The 17,488-nt window shown below is 47.5% G+C and overlaps 1 protein-coding gene across 4 annotated transcripts in view; it reads left to right on the top strand.

The window, feature by feature from the left end:
- The window catches only part of LOC140721488 (NACHT, LRR and PYD domains-containing protein 3-like), a 73,741-nt gene extending 56,497 nt beyond the window's left edge, over positions 1–17,244 (top strand). For all 4 annotated transcript variants that reach the window (XM_073036305.1, XM_073036303.1, XM_073036306.1 and 1 more), the window contains 5 exons: positions 10,568–10,654; positions 15,517–15,687; positions 15,843–16,013; positions 16,171–16,338; positions 16,503–17,244. In XM_073036305.1, coding sequence (XP_072892406.1) covers positions 10,568–10,654; positions 15,517–15,687; positions 15,843–16,013; positions 16,171–16,338; positions 16,503–16,593 — 688 coding nt within the window. In that variant the 3' untranslated portion in view covers positions 16,594–17,244. The remainder of the gene's footprint in view (positions 1–10,567; positions 10,655–15,516; positions 15,688–15,842; positions 16,014–16,170; positions 16,339–16,502) is intronic.
- The last annotated feature ends 244 nt before the right edge of the window (positions 17,245–17,488 follow it).

The raw sequence follows: 17,488 nt of genomic DNA, 5'->3' as shown, positions 1-17,488 counted from the left end.
GTGGGATCTCTCTTCCCAATCCCCCTTCCTCCTGTGGGATCTCTCTTCCCCATCCCCCTTCCTCCTGTGGGATCTCTCTTCCCCATCCCCTTTCTTCCTGTGGGATCTCTCTTCCCCATCCCCTTTCTTCCTGTGGGATCGCTCTTCCCTATCCTATTTCCTACTGTGGGATCCCTCTTCCCCATCCACCTGACCCCCGTGGGGGCTCTGTTTGCATCCCTCCACTTCCTATGGGATCTTGCTTCCCCATTTGCCTTCCTCCTGTAAATCTCTCTTCTCCATTCCCAATCCTCTTGTGGGATCTCTCTTCCCCATCCCCCTTCCTATGGGATCTCTCTTCCCTATCCCCCTTCCTCTTGTGGGATCTCTCTTTCCCATCCCTCTTCCTCCTGTGGGATCTCACTTCCCAATCCTCTACGTCGGGTGGGATCACACTTCCCCATCCCACTTCCTCCCGGGGCATTTATTTTCCCCATCCCTCTTCCTCCTATGGATCTTTCCTACTCATTCCCCAACCTCCTGTATGATCTCGCTTCCCCACTCACCTCCTCCTGTCTCGTCTCTCTTCCCCATGCCCGATCACCCTATGGGATCTCTATTCCCCATTCCCCTTCCTTCTGTGGGAATTCTCTCCCCCATCCACTTTCATCCTGTGGGATCTCTCATCACCATCCCCCTTCCTCCTGTGGGATCTGTCGTCACCACCCCCTTTCCTCCCGAGGGGTTGCTCTTCCCCATCCTACTTCCTCCGGTGGGATCTCTCTTTCCCATCCCACTTCCTCCTGTGGGATCTCTCTTCCCCATCCCTCTTCCTCCTTTGGGTCATCATAATGCCCCCTCTTCCTGTGGGATCTGTCTTGTCCCTGCACATGGATCTCTCTTCCCCATCCCACATCCTCCTGTCGGATCTCTCTTCCCCATTCTCCTTTCAACTGTGGGAAATCTACTTCCCACCATCTTTCTTCCGAGGGATATATGTTCCCCAACCCCCTTACTTCTATGGGATCTCTATTCCCCATCCCCTTCCTCGTGTGGGATCTCCATTCCCCATCCCCCTTCCTCCTGTGGGATCTCTCATCACCAGCTCCCTTCCTCCTGTGGGATTTCTCTTCCACATCCCCCTTCCTCCTGTGGGATCACTCTTCCACAACCCATCTTCCTCCTGATGAATCTCTCTTCCCCATCCCCATTCCTACAGTGGAATCTCTCTTCTCCACCCCTCATGCTCCTGTGGGATCTCTCTTCCGCATCCCCTTTCACCCTCTGGGGCCTCTGTTCCCATCCCACTTCCATCTGTTGGATCTCTCTTCCCCAACTCCCTTCTTCCTGTGGGATTTAAACACCCCATCCCTTTCTTCCTGTGGGATCTCTCTTCCTTATCGTATTTCCTACTGTGGGATCTCTCTTACCCATCCACCTGACCCCCGTGGGGGCTCTGTTTGCATCCCTCCACTTCCTATGGGATCTTGCTTCCCCATTTGCCTTCCTCCTGTAAATCTCTCTTCTCCATTCCCCATCCTCTTGTGGGATCTCTCTTCCCCATCCCCCTTCCTATGGGATCTCTCTTCCCTATCCCCCTTCCTCCTGTGGGATCTCTCTTTCCCATCCCCCTTCCTCCTGTGGGATCTCTCTTCCCAATCCTCTACGTCGGGTGGGATCACACTTCCCCATCCCACTTCCTCCCGGGGCATTTATTTTCCCCATCCCTCTTCCTCCTATGGATCTTTCCTACTCATTCCCCAACCTCCTGTATGATATCTCTTCCCCACTCACCTCCTCCTGTCTTGTCTCTCATCCCCATGCCCGATCACCCTATGGGATCTCTATTCACCATTCCCCTTCCTTCTGTGGGATTTCTCTCCCCCATCCACTTTCATCCTGTGGGATCTCTCATCACCATCCCCCTTCCTCCTGTGGGATCTGTCGTCACCACCCCCTTTCCTCCCGAGGGGTTGCTCTTCCCCATCCTACTTCCTCCTGTAGGATCTCTCTTCCCCATCCCTCTTCCTCCTTTGGGTCATCATAATGCCCCCTCTTCCTGTGGGATCTGTCTTGTCCCTGCACATGGATCTCTCTTCCAGTGATCATTAATGGAGAATGTGTGGAGCAGGTTAAGACCTACAAGTATCTGGGAGTACAGTTAGATGAGAAGCTAGACTGGACTGCCAACACAGATGCCTTGTGCAGGAAGGCACAGAGTCGACTGTACTTCCTTAGAAGGTTGGCGTCATTCAATGTCTGTAGTGAGATGCTGAAGATGTTCTATAGGTCAGTTGTGGAGAGCGCCCTCTTCTTTGTGGTGGCGTGTTGGGGAGGCAGCATTAAGAAGAGGGATGCCTCATGTCATAATAAGCTGGTAAGGAAGGCGGGCTCTGTCGTGGGCAAAGTACTGGAGAGTTTAACATCGGTAGCTGAGCGAAGGGCGCTGAGTAGGCTACGGTCAATTATGGAAAACCATGAACATCCTCTACATCGCACCATCCAGAGACAGAGAAGCAGTTTCAGCGACAGGTTGCTATCGATGCAATGCTCCTCAGACAGGATGAAGAGGTCAATACTCCCCAATGCCATTAGGCTGTACAATTCAACTGCTAGGAGTAAGATATGTTAAAGTGCCGGGGTTGATTGTATTTAATGTATTTAAGTAAACTACTTAAGAACTTTTTAAAAGCTATTATTAATGCTTTTTGAGAGAGTGATTTAGATGCATATCATATTTTTACTGAGTTAAGTATTGTATGTAATTAGTTTTGCTACAACAAGTGTATGGGACATTGGAAAAAATGTTGAATTTCCCCATGGCGATGAATAAAGTATCTATCTATCTATCTATCCCACATCCTCCTGTCGGATCTCTCTTCCCCATTCTCCTTTCAACTGTGGGAAATCTACTCCCCACCATCTTTCTTCCGAGGGATATATTTTCCCCAACCCCCTTACTTCTATGGGATCTCTATTCCCCATCTCCTTCCTCGTGTGGGATCTCTCTTTCCCATCCCCATTAGTCATGATGTATCTCTCCTACTCATCCCACATCCTCCTACGGGATCTCTCTTTCGCATGCTCCTTCCTCCTATGTGATCACTCTTCACAATCCCACTTCATCCTGTGGGATCTCTCTTCCACATCCTCTTTGTGGGATCTCTCTTGCCCATTACATTCCTGCTATTGGATATCTCTTCTCATCCACTTTCCTACTCTGGCAGCTCTTTACCCCCATCGCACTTCCTCCTGTGGGATCTCACTTCCCCATACCCTTCCTTCTGTGGGATCTCTCTTCCCCATCCCCCTTCCTCCTGCGGGATCTCTCTTCCCCATCCCCCTTCCTCCTGTGGGATCTCTCTTCCCCATACCCTTCCTTCTGTGAGATCTCTCTTCCCCATACCCTTCCTTCTGTGGGATCTCTCTTCCCCATACCCTTCCTTCTGTGAGATCTCTCTTCCCCATCCCTCTTCCTCCTGTGGGATCTCTCTTCCCCATCCCCCTTCCTCCTGTGGTTTCTCTCTTCCCCATACCCCTTCCTCTTGTGGAATCTCTCTTCCCCATCCCCCTTCCTCTTGTGGGATCTCTCTTCCCCATCCCCCTTCCTCCTGTGGTATCTCTCTTCCCCATCCCCCTTCCTCTTGTGGGATCTCTATTCCCCATCCCCCTTCCTCCTGTGGTATCTCTCTTCTCTATCCCCCTTCCCCCTGTGAGATCTCTCTTCCCCATTCCTCTTCCTCCTGCGAGTTCTCTCTTCCCCATCCCCCTTCCTCCTGTGGTATCGCTTTTCCCCTTCCCCTTTCCTCCTGTGGGATCCCTCTTCCCCTTCCCACATCCTCCTGTGGGATATCCCTTCCCCATCTCCCTTCCTCCTGTGGGAGCTCTATTCCCATTCGTCCTTCCGCCTGAGTGAACTCTCCTCCCCACACCCCTTGATAGAATCATAAAATCATAAAACACCAGCGCACAGAAAACAAGCCATTCGGCCCTTCTGCTCTGTGCCAAAACTTTATTCCGCTTGTCCCATTGACCTGTACCCAGTCCATAACCCTCCTGACCTCCCCCATCCATGTATCTATCCAATTTATTCTTAAAACTTAAGAGTTATTCCACGTTTTCTATATCAGATGGCAGCTCGTTCCAAACTCTCACCACTCTCTGAGTGAAGAAATTCCCTCTAAACATTTCCCCTTTCACCCTGAAGCCAAGTCCTCCTGTAATTTATCTCTCCTAATCTATGTGGGAAGAGCCTATTCACATTTACCCTGTCTATACCCCCTCACAGTTTTGTAAACCTCTTTGAAATCTCCCCGCATTCTTCTGCGCTCCAAGGAATAAAGTCCTAACCTGTTCAATCTTTCCCTGTAACTCAACTCCTGAAGACCAGGCAACATCCTAGTAAATCTTCTCTGCACTTTTTCAAACTTACTGATATCGGTCCTATAGTTCAGTGAACAGAACTGCACACAATACTCCATATTTGGCCTCACCAATGTCCTATACAATCTCACCATAACATCCCAGCTCCTATACTCAGTACTTTGATTTATGAATGCCAGGATGCCAAAAGCCTTCTTTACAACCCTGTCCACCTGTGACGCCACTTTCAGGGAATTATGTATCTGAACTCCCAGATCCCTTTGTTCCTCCACACTCCTCAGTGCCCTACCATTTACTGTGTATGTCCTACCTTGATCTGTCCTTCCAAAATGCAACACCTCACACATGTCTGCATTAAAGTGGTGACTAGTGGAGTGCCTCAGGGATCTGTACTGGGTCCAATGTTGTTTGTCATATTCATTAATGATCTGGATGATGGAATGGTAAATTGGATTAGTAAGTATGCAGATAATACTAAGTTAGGTAACGTTGTGGATAATGAAGGTTTTCAAAGCTTGTTGTTCAAAGATTTAGGCCAGTTAGAAGAGTGGGCTGAAAGATGGCAGATGGAGTTTAATGTTGATATGCGTGAGGTGATACATTTTGGTAGGAATAATGCAAAAAGGACATATACGGTAAATGGTAGCGCACTGAGGAATGCAGAAGAACAGAGTGATCTAAGAATAATGGTGCATAGTTCCCTGAAGGTGGAATCTCATGAATCTCATATCAAGCTTTTGGTATACTGGCCTTTATAAATCAGAGCATTGAATATAGGAGTTGGGATGTAATGTTAAAATTGTACAAGGGATTGTCAAGGCCAAATTTGGAGTATTGTGTACAGTTCTAGTCACCAGATTATAGGAAAGATGTCAACAAAATAGAGAGAGTACTAAGTAAATTTACTAGAATATTACCTGGGTTTCAGCACCTAAGTTACAGGGAAAGGTTGAACAAGTTAGGTCTCTATTCATTGGAGCGTACAAGGTTGAGGGGGGACTTGATAGAGGTATTTAAAATTATGAGGGGGATAGATAGAGTTGACGTGGATAGTCTTTTTCCATTGAGAGTAGGGGAGATTCGAACAAGAGGGAATGAGTTGAGAGTGAAAGGGCAAAAGTTTAGGGGTAACACAAGGGAGAACTTCTTTACTCAGAGAGTGGTAGCTGTGTGGAACGAGCTTCCAGTAGAAGTGGTAGAGGCGGATTCGATTTTATCATTTTTTAAAAATTGGATAGGTATATGGACAGGAAAGGAATGGAATGGAATGGGGGGTTATGGGCTGAGTGCAGGTCAGTGGGACTAGGTGAGAGTAAGCATTCGGCACAGACTAGAAAGGCCGAGATGGCCTGTTTCCGTGCTGTGATTGTTATATAGTTATATGTCATATGTTCTAAATTCCATCTCCCATTTTCTGGCCAATTTTTCCAGTTGGTCCAGATCCCTCTGCAAGCTTTGAAAGCCTTCCTCGCTGTCCACAATGCATCCATCTTAGTGTCATCAGCAAACCTGCTGATCCAATTTATCACAATATCGTCTAGACCATTGATATAGACAACAAACAACAATGGTCCCAGCACAGATCCCTGAGGCCCACCACTACTCACAGGCCTCCAGTCTGAGAAGCAATCATCCACTACCACTCTCTGTCTTCTCCGACTCAGCCAATTTCGAATCCAGTTTACAACCTCTCCATGGATTAGCTAGTGTCTGAACCTTCTGAACTAACCTTTTAAGTGGGACCTTGTCAAAGGCCTTACTAAAGTTCATGTAGACAACATCCACAGCCTTTCCTTCATATGCATTCTTGGTAACCTCCTCGAAAAACACTACAAGATTCATTAAACATGATCTACCACATACAAAGCCATGTTGACTATCTTTTATCAGCCCTTGGCTGTCCAAATCCTTGTATATCCGATCTCTCAGAATACCTTTTGATAATTTACTTACTATTGATGTCAGGCTTACTGGCCTGTAATTACCTGGTGTACTTTTGGAGCCTTTTTCAAACAACTGAACTACATGAGCTACCCTCCAATCCTCCAGCACCGCACCCGTGGCTGAGGACATTTTAAATATTTCTGCCAGGGCCCCTGCAATTTCTACACTAGTCTCTCGCAAGGTCCGAGAAAAAATCATGTCAGGCCCGGGGGATTTATCTACCTGTATTCACTGTAAGGCAGCAAGCAGCTCCTCCTCTTTAATCTCTATATGTTCCATGACACTACTGTTTGTTTGCCTTAATTCCATATATGCTATGCCAGTTTCCTGTGTAAACACTGATGCAAAAAAACCTGTTTAAGATTTCCCCCATCTCGTGAGGCTCCACACATAGACGACCACTCTGATCTTCAAGGGGACCAATTTTGTCCTTTAGTATCCTTTTACTCTCAATATACTTGTAGAAACCCTTCGGGTTTACCTTCACATTATCTGCCAAAGCAACCTCATGTCTTTTTGCCTTCCTGATTTCCTTCTTTAGTATTCCCTTACATTTTCTATACTCTTCAAGTACCTCATTTGTTCCCTGTTGCCTATACCTGCTAAACACCTACTTAACCAGATCACCAATATCCCTTGAAAACCAAGGTTCCCCATGCCTGTTAACTTTGCCTTTAATCCTGGCAGGAACATACAAACTCTGCACTCTCAAAATTTCACCCTTGAAGGCGTTCCACTTACTGAACACATCCTTACCAGAAAACAACTTATCCCAATCCACTCTTCCCAGATCCTCTCTCATTTCCACAAAACTGGCCCTTGTCCAATTCAGAACCTTAACTGGTGGACCAGTCCTTTCCTTATCCATAATTATCTTGAAACTAATGACATTATGGTCACTGGACCCAAAATGTTTGCTTACACATACTTCTGTCACCTGACCTGTCTGGTTCCCTAATAGGGGATCAGGTACTGCACCCTCTCTCGTTGGTACCTCAATATATTGATTTAGAAAACTTTCCTGAACACATTTGACAAACTCCACGCCATCTATCCCTTTCTCATAGTGGGAGTCCCAGTCAATATGTGGAAATTTAAAATCCTCTACGATTACAACTTTCTGTTTCTTACATCGGTCTGCTAACTCTCTACAGATTTGCTCCTCCAATTCTCTCTGTCTATTGGGTGGTCTATAATACAACCCTATTAGTGTGATCACACTTTCCCCATTCCTCAGCTCCACCCATATGGCCTCTATAGACGAACCCTCCGGGCTGTCCCGTCTACGCACAGCTGTGAGATTCTCCCTGACTGGTAATGCCACTCCTTCCCCTTTCATCCTTCACCCCCATCACGTCTGAAACAACGGAATGCCGGAACATGAAGCTGGCGCTTTTAAGGAATATAAAAGTGGATAAATCTCCGGATCCTGACAGGATATTCCCTAGGACCATGAGGGAGGTTAGTGTAGAAATAGCAGGGGCTCTGACAGAAATATTTCAAATGTTATTAGAAACGGAGATGGTGCCGAAGGATTGGTGTATTGCTCATGTGGTTCCATTGTTTAAAAAGAGTTTTAAGAGTAAACCTAGCAATTATAGGCCTGTCAGTTTGACGTCAGTGCTGGGTAAATTAATGGAAAGTATTCTTAGAGATGGTATATATAATTATCTTGATAGACAGGGTCTGATTAGGAACAGTCATCATGGATTTGTGCGTGGAAGGTCATATTTGACAAATCTTATTGAATTTTTTGAAGAGGTTACGAGTAAAGTTGAAAAGGGTAAAGCAGTGGATGTTGTCTATATGGACTTCATTCAGGCCCTTGACAAGGTTCCGCACAGAAGGTTAATTAGGAAGATTCGATTGTTAGGTATTAATACTGAAGCAATAAAATGTGTCAGACTTACAACAGTGTCTGGAGGGAGATGTCAGAGAGTAGTGGTGGATAACTGTCAGGTTGGAGGCCGGTGACTAGTGGTGGGCCTCAGGGATCTGTACTGGGTCCAGTGTTGCTTGTCATATACATTAATGATCTGGATGATGGGGTGGTAAATTGGATTAGTAAGCACGCAGATGATACTAAGATAGGTGGCATTGTGGATAATGAAGTAGGTTTTAAAAGTTTGCAGAGAGATTTAGAACAGTTAGAGGAGTGGGCTGAACGATGGCAGATGGAGTTTAATGCTGATAAGTGTGAGGTGCTACATTTTAGTAGGAATAATCCAAATAGGACATATATGGTAAATTGTAGGGCATTGAAGAATGCAGTAGAATAGGGTGATCTAGGAATAATGGTGCATAGTTCCCTGAAGGTGGAATCTCATGTGGATAGGGTGGTGAAGAAAGCTTTTGGTATGTTGGCCTTTATAAATCAGAGCATTGAGTATAGGAGTTGGGATGCAATGTTAAAATTGTACAAGGCATTGGTAAGACTGAATTTGGAGTATTGTGTACAGTTCTGGTCACCAAATTACAGGAAAGTTGTCAATAAAATAGAGAGAGTACAGAGAAGATTTACTAGACTGTTACCTGGGTTTCAGCACCTAAGTTACACAGAAAGATTGAACAAGTTAGGTCTTTATTCTTTGGAGCACAGAAGGTTGAGGGGGGACGATAGAGGTATTTAAACTTATGAGGGGGATAGATATAGTTGACGTGGATAGGCTTTTTCCATTGAGAATAGGGGAGATTCAAACAAGAGGACATCAGTTGAGAGTTAGGGGGCAAAAGTTTAAGGGTAACACGAGGGGGAATTTCTTTATTCAGAGAGTGGTAGCTGTGTGGAACGAGCTTCCAGTAGAAGTGGTAGAGGCAGGTTTGGTATTGTCATTTAAAGTAAAATTGGATAGGTATATGGACAGGAAAGGAATGGAAGGGTATGGACTGAGTGCGGGTCAGTGGGACTAGGTGAGTGTAAGCGTTCAGCACGGACTAGAAGGGCCAAAATGGCCTGTTTCCGTGCTGTAATTGTTATATGTTTATATAGTTATTAGTCCTGCCCCTCCTGCAACCAAGTCTTACTAATAGCAATGCTGTCGATATCATCATGCCAATCCACACCCTAAACTCATCTGCCTTACCTACAATACACCTTGCATTTAAATAGATGCACCTGAGAACATTTCTATCACGTACAAACCATTGATATCTGTCTATACAAGCAGTCCTCGCATGACCCGTATCCTCCTCCACCTCACTATCTGCTCTAACACTCTGCCCCCTCCGCCTACAATCTGGTTTAAAACCCCCTGAGCAGAACTTGCCTAACCTACCGGCAAGGATGTTAGTCCCCTCCAGTTCAGGTGCAAATTGTACAATCGGAACTGGTCCCACCTCCCCTGGAAGAAAGCCCAATTGTCCAGAAACATGAACCCCACCCTCATGCACCATCCCCTCAGCCACGTATTTAGCTGCATTATCTTCCTATTTCTAGCCTCACTAGCACGTGGCACGGGTAGCAATCCACTGGTGGGATCTCCCTTCCCCATGCCACTTCCTCCTGTGGGATCTCTCTTCCCTATCCCCCTTCCTCCTGTGGGATCTCTCTTCCCCATCCCCTTTCCTCCTGTGGGATCTCTCTCCCCCATCCCCCTTCCTCCTGTGGGATCTCTCTCCCCCATCCCCCTTCCTCCTGTGGGATCTCTCTCCCCCATCCTCCTGTGGGATCTCTCTCCCCCATCCCCCTTCCTCCTGTGGGATCTCTCTTCCCCATCCCCCCTCCTCCTGTGGGATCTCTCATCCCCATCCCCTTCCTGCTGTGGGATCTCTCATCCCCATCCCCTTCCTGCTGTAGGATCTCTCATCCCCATCCCCTTCCTCCTGTGGGATCTCTATTCACCATCCCCTTCCTCCTGTGGGATCTCTCTTCCCCATCCCCTTCCTCCTGTGGGATCTCTATTCACCATCACCCTTTCTCGTGTGGGGCCCCTGTTCCCATCCCCCACTCTTCCTGTGTAATCTCTCTTCCCCATCCCTTTAGGTCGGTTGACATTTCTGCATTTCTGTCAGGAACATTTTGTTTAGCCATCTGGAAATGAGAGAGAATATGTGGAGTTTACAGGGTCACACTGACAGACTAAATTACCGACATTTGGTGAATACGCTGGAGCTGGGCAGGGAGGGACATTGATCGTGATGGGAACTCCGATCAGTGATTTACAGAAGGGTTTAATGTTTCCTGAAATATCCAAGTGAGAGAAATTCCCTCAGACCCACGGTTTGAATCACTTTGTTCATCAATCTGTCTGTTTGTGTTTAGACTTGGGTGGAATGAACTGGGCGATTCAGGAGTAAAACTGGTGTCTGCGGCTCTGAGGAACCCGGAGTGTAAAATACAGAAACTGGGGTAAGTACCAGACTGTGGGAGATTGTGTTTACAGTCACTGGGTGTCTGACACTGAACATTAATGTGATCAGTAGAAACAAAGAAACATAGATAACATACAGAACTGTACAGGCCCTTCGGCCCACAACGCTGTGCCGAACATGTGACTACCTTAGAATTACCTCGGTTTTACCCATAGCCCTCTATACTTCTAAGCTCCATGTAGCTTTCCTGGAGTTAAAAGACCCAATCGTATCCGCCTCCACCACCATTGCCGGCAGCCCATTCCACACACTCACCACTCTCTGTGTAAAAAACTTACCCCTGACATCTCCTCTGTACTTACTTACAAGCACCTTAAACTATGCCCTCTCATGCTAGCCATTTCAGCCCTGGGGAAAAGCCTCTGACTATCCACACGATCAATGCCTCTCATTATCATGTACATCTCTACCAAATCACCTCTCATCCTCCGTCACTCCAAGAGAAAAGGCCGAGTTCACTCAACCTATTCTCATAAGGCATGCTCCCCAAACCAGGCAACATCCTTCTAAACCTCCTCTGCACCCTTTCTATGGTTTCCATGTCCTTCCTGTAGTGAGGCGACCAGAATTGAGCACAGTACTCCAAGTGGGGTCTGACCAGGGTCCTATATAGCTACAACATATAACCATATAAACCATAACAGCACGGAAACAGGCCATCTCGGCCCTTCTAGTCCGTGCCGAACGCTTACTCTCACCTAGTCCCATCGACCTGCCCTCAGCCCATAACCCCCGATTCCTTTCCTGTCCATATTCCTATCCAATTTTACTTTAAATGACAATACCGAACCTGCCTCTACCACTTCTACTGGAAGCTCATTCCTCACAGCCACCACTCTCAGAGTAAAGAAATTCCCCCTCGTGTTACCCTTAAACTTTTGCCCCCTAACTCTCAAATCATGTCCTCTTGTTTGAATCTCCCCTACTCTCAATGGAAAAAGCCTATCCACGTCAACTTGATCTATCACCCTCATAACCTCTCAACTCTTAAACATTACCTCTCGACTCTTAAACTCAATCCCACGACTGATGAAGGCCAATACACCGTACGCCTTTTTAACTACAGAGTCAACCTGTATAGCAGCTTTGAGTGTCCTATGTACTCGGACCCCAAGATCCCTCTGATCCTCCACACTGCCAAGTCTTACAATTAATACTATATTCTGCCAGCATATTTGACCTACCAAAATGAACCACTTCACACTTATCTGGGTTGAACTCCATTTGCAACTTCTCAGCCCAGTTTTGCATCCTTTTGGTGTCCCGCTGTGACCTCTGACAGCCCTCCACACTATCCACAACACCCCCAACCTTTGTGTCATCAGCAAATTTACTAACACTACCCTCCACTTCCTCATTGAGGTCATTTATAAAAATCACAAAGACTGAGGGTCCCAGAACAGATCCCTGAGGCACTCCACTGGTCACCGGCCTCCATGCAGAATATGACCCATCTACAACCACTCTTTGTCTTCTGTGGGCAAGCCAGTTCTGGATCCACAAAGCAATGTCCGCTTGGATCCCATGCCTCCTTACTTTCTCAATAAGCCTTGCATGGGGTACCTTATCAAATGCCTTGCCGAAATCCACATACACTACATCTACTGCTCTACCTTCCGGTCCCGGTGACTTATCCAACTTGATGCTTTCCAAAAGCTCCACCACATCCTCTTTCTTAATATCTACATTCCCAAGCTTTTCAGTCCACTGCAATTCATCCCTACAATTGCCAAGATCCTTTTCCGTTATGAATACCGAAGCAAATGGTTTATTAAATACCTCCGCTATTTCCTCCGGTTCCATACACAATTTTCCATTGTCACACCAGTTTAGTCCTATTCTCTCACATCTTATCCTCTTGCTCTTCACATACTTGCAGAATGCTTTGGGGTTTTCCTTAATCCTGTCCGCCAAGGCCTTCTCATGGCCCCTTCTAGCTCTCCTGATTTCATTTTTAAGCTCCTTCCTGCCAGCCTTATAATCTTCCAGATTCATATCATTACCTCGTTTTTTGAACCTTTCATAAGCTCTTCTTTTCTTCTTGACTAGATTTACAACGGCTTTTGTACACCACGGATCTTGTACCCTACCATCCTTTCCATGTCTCATTGGAACGTACCTACTCAGAACCCCACGCAAATATCCCCTGAACATTTTCTACATTTCTTCGGTATGTTTCCCTGAGGACATCTGTTTCCAATTTATGCTTACAAGTTCCAGCCTGATAGCCTCATAGTTCCCCTTACTCCAATTAAAGGTTTCCCAAGCTTGTCTGTTCCTATCCCTCTCTAAGGCTATGGTAAAAGAGATAGAATTGTGATCACTATCTCCAAAATGCTGTCCCACTGAGAGACCTGACACCAGGCCAGGTTCATTTCCCAATAGCAGATCAAGTACAGCCTCTCCTCTTGTAGGCTTATCTACATATTGTGTCAAGAAACCTTCCTGAACACACCTAACAAATTCCACCCCATCTAAACCCCTCACTCTAGAGAGCTGTCAATCAATATTTGGGAAGTTAAAATCTCACACTTCAACAACCCTGTTATTATTACTCCTTTCCAGAATCTGTCTCCCTATCTGCTCCTCGATGTCCCTGTTGCTGTTGGGTGGTCTATACAAAACACCCAGTAGAGTTATTGACCCCTTCCTGTTCCTAACTTCCACCCACAGAGACGCCGTAGACAACCCCTCCATGACTTCCTCCTTTTCTGCAGCCGTGACACTATCTCTGATCAACAGTGCCACGTCCCCACCTCTTTTGCCTCCTTCCCTGTCCTTTCTGAAACAATTAAATCCTGGCATTTCAGAATCAGAATCAGACTTTAATCGCCAAGTACCTATGCACATACAAGGAATTTACTTCCAGCAGATGTTGTCTCTCTGCTCATAACAATAATAATGTTAAATATAAATGAAAATATAGATTATACATACAGGTAGTGCAATCCAAGTAATAGTTAGCCGACAGTTAACCGGCAGTTAACTGTTCAGCAAAGTGACCGCAGTAGGGAAAAGATTTCTCCAGTGCCTATTACTCTTAGTCTGGAGGGATCTGAAGCACCTACCAGACGGAAGCAGATCAAACAGTCCGTGCGCAGGATGGGAGGAGTCCTTTATGATGTTCCCCGCCCTCTTCTTCAACCTGGAAGAGTACAGGTCCACAATAGAGGGCAGGGAGGCTCCAATGATGCGCTCGGCAGTCCTCACTGTGCACTGTAGTCTTGGTTCTATCCTGCTTGATGGCGGCTCCAAACCACACAATGATGGAGGTGCACAGGACAGACTCAATGACTGCAGTGTAGAACTGCAGCAGCAATTCCTGAGGCAGACCGTATTTCCTCAAGAGCCGCAGGAAATACATCCGCTGCTCGGCCTGCTACTTTGAAGTAGCCGTTCCTGCCCCTGCACCATCCTAGTCTCTGTAATGGCCACCACATCATTGCTCCTAGAGCTGATCCACGCTATAAGCTCACCCCCTTTATTCATCATACTCCTTGCATTAAAATAGACACATCTCAAACCATCGGACTGAGTGCCTCCCTTCTCTATCACCTACGTATCCTCCCTTTCACACTGTCTCCAAATTCTCTCTATTTGTGAGCCAACCTCCCTCTCCTCCGTCACATTAATTTGGTTCCCTCCCCCCAGCAATTCTTGTTTAAACTCTCCCCAGTAGCCTTAGCAAACCTTCCTGCCAGGATATTGGTCCCCCGGGAATTCAAGTGCAATCCGTCATTTTTGTACAGGTCACACCTGCTCCAAAAGAGGTCCCAATGATCCAGAAATCTGAATCCCTGCATCCTGCTCCAATCCCTCAGTCACACGTTTATCCTCCACCTCATCCTAATCTTATTCTCACTGTCACGTGGCACAGGTAGTAGTTCCGAGATCACTACCTTTGAGGTCCTGCTTCTCAACTTCCTTCCTAACTCCCTGTAGTCTGCTTTCAGGACCTCTTCCCTTTTCCTACCTATGTCACTGGTACCAATATGTACCACTGGCTGTCCTCCTTCCCACTGCACAATATCTTGGACGTGATCAGAAACATCCTGGACCCTGGCACCTGGGAGGCAAACTACCATCCAAGTTTCTTTCCTGCAACCACAGAATCACCTCTCTAACCCCCTAACTATAGAGTCCCCTATCTCTGCTGCCTTCCTCTTCCTTTCCCTACCCTTCTGAACCACAGGGGCAGACTCTGTGCCAGAGGTGTAGCTGTTGTTGCTCCCTCTCCAGCAGTACTCAAACAAGAGTACTTATAATCAAGGGGTACAGCCACAGGGGTATTCTCTAGTACCTGCCTCTCGCCCTTCATTCTCCTGACTGTGACCCACTTCTTCAGTCTCCCGTGGCCCCGGTGTGACCACCTGCCTGTAACTCCTCTCTATCACCTCCTCGCTCTCCCTGACCAGACGAAGGTCATCGAGCTGCATCTCCAGTTCCCTAACTCGGTCCCTAAGGAGCTGCAGCTCGACACACCGGGTGCAGATGTTGCCGTCCAGGAGGCTGGGAGACTCCGGGATCTCCCACATCTGACACCGAGCACAGAAAACCAGCCTCACACACATACTCTCGGTCTGTATTGTAAACAGATAACCTACCTCGCCTCGACCCTTTATCGCCGAAGCCAAAGCCTTCCTACTCTGTCTCCCGCTCCTCTGACGCTCGCTCTGTAAATCTGTCTTCCTTTTAAACTCTTCTCGCTGTTCTCACTGGCCGACTTGCGCAGTCGTGCTGAAGAAAAAAAATCAGTAATTGTGTTACTGATAAACACTGGAGATTTGTACCATCTCCTGTCTCTCTGTGTCCTTCATCCTCACTCTCTCTCATCTCCAGGCTGTTCCGTGTCGGTCTCACAGATTCTGGTGCCGAGGATCTCGCCTCCGCTCTCAGTACAAACCCATCACTGACGGAGCTGAACCTGGGTTATAATAAACTGGGAGATTCAGGAGTGAAACTGGTGTCTGCAGCTCTGAGCAACCCGGAGTGTAAAATACAGAAACTGTGGTAGGTACCAGACTGTGGGAGATTGTGTTTACAGTCACTGGGTGTCTCACACTGAACATTAATGTGATCAGTAATTGTGTTACGGATAAACACTGGGGATTTGTACCGTCTCCTGTCTCTCTGTGTCCTTCACCCTCACTCTCTCTCATCTCCAGGCTGTGGAAAGTCGGTCTCACAGATTCTGGTGCCGAGGATCTCGCCTCCGGTCTCAGTACAAACCCATCACTGACGGAGCTGGACCTGAGTGATAATAAACTGGGAGATTCAGGAGTGAAACTGGTGTCTGCGGCTCTGAGGAACCCGGAGTGTAAAATACAGAAACTGTGGTAAGTACCAGACTGTGAGAGATTGTGTTTACAGTCACTGGGTGTCTGACACTGAACATTAATGTGATCAGTAATTGTCTTACTGATTAACACTGGGGATTTGTACCGTCTCCTGTCTCTCTGTGTCCTTCACCCTCACTCTCTCTCTCATCTCCAGGCTGAGGTGTGTCGGTCTCACAGATTCTGGTGCCGAGGATCTCGTCTCCGCTCTCAGTACAAACCCATCACTGACGAGGCTGGACCTGACATCAAACTCTCTGACAGACCGATCTGTCCCCGCTCTCTGCCGCCTCATACAGACCCTCTCGAGTCTGGAGCGGATCGAGTGAGTGTTTGTGTTAATGTTCAATGTGATAAAATATCAGCGGATCCGCGGGTTTTCTGGTGATATTTGTCTGTGGGTGTTGTTGAAACATTAACCCCAGTCCCCTGTTACTGACACTTTTGTGTAATCTGTTTATTTCATCTTTATTCTCCCATCTGTTTCAGGCTGTGGGGGAATCGGTTCAGTAGGACCGGGAGGAAGGAACTGAGATCTCTGCAGGAAACCAGACCCGGACTGAGAGTGTGGACCGTGTGAATATCCCCGCCGCGGGATGGGGACATTTGGCCGACTCCCCGCCCTCCCCTTTATCTCCCGCCCTTACTTTTAATGGCCGCGCGCCGGTGGTGATTCCCAACGGTTTTAATGGAACCGGCTCGGGCCTCGCGCTGAGTGTCGCTCGGAGCGGTCCCGCAGTGACGTATTTCCGCCTGTTGTCCGGCGGGGCAGATTCCGCCGGATGTGCGTTTCGAGACTCCCACGTGACACCCCGGGGAATTACCCGGACAGGAAGAGCCCGGGGGTCCGGGGCTCAGTCTGGGACACCGGTGTCCCGGGGTGAGATTATCCCGGGAGAGAATCCTTTTGCTCCCTTTGCTGAGGACGGTGCATTCGGCAACCTGGCCGATATAATGATGTTAAATTGACAAATCCCTCGGCAGTGACCCTGGATCTGTAGCGATCCCGGACACGGTCCTGAAGTGTGATTTTATAATCATCGGATCCCCGATGCAGAGTGACGCTGAGAAACGGGACTGATTATTCAACCGGTCACTCGTTGTCGCCGGTCAGTTAATTGTGTGTGACTGAGAGAGTCGGAAGCAGCTTATTTATTCCCGCACATCAGCAGCTCACACATTGTTTAATTTACATTTGTCATGATGAAATCAATAAACCGCTGTAACTTCCTGTCCTGGTGCCGGACTCGAGTTTTATTTGAGGTTTCTGCTGCCCCCCGCACCCTGTGCACTGCAACAGTGGGTCGGAGCTCCTCACACTGACACAGCAGCGTCTCAGCTCCAGGCTGAGGGAGGTCGGACTGGCAGAGTCTGGGTGCCCAGGATCTCATCTCCACCCAACCCCCTTTTTGGCTAACTAACGCGCTCCTGCTCCCCACAGACAGATAAAATCGACGTGAGTCCACTGAGGTCCC

This window comes from Hemitrygon akajei, unplaced genomic scaffold (assembly GCF_048418815.1).
Source record: "Hemitrygon akajei unplaced genomic scaffold, sHemAka1.3 Scf000057, whole genome shotgun sequence".
Taxonomy (NCBI): domain Eukaryota; kingdom Metazoa; phylum Chordata; class Chondrichthyes; order Myliobatiformes; family Dasyatidae; genus Hemitrygon; species Hemitrygon akajei.
The sequence above is the reverse complement of the archived record's forward strand: the minus strand, read 5'-3'. Positions and strand labels throughout refer to the sequence as shown.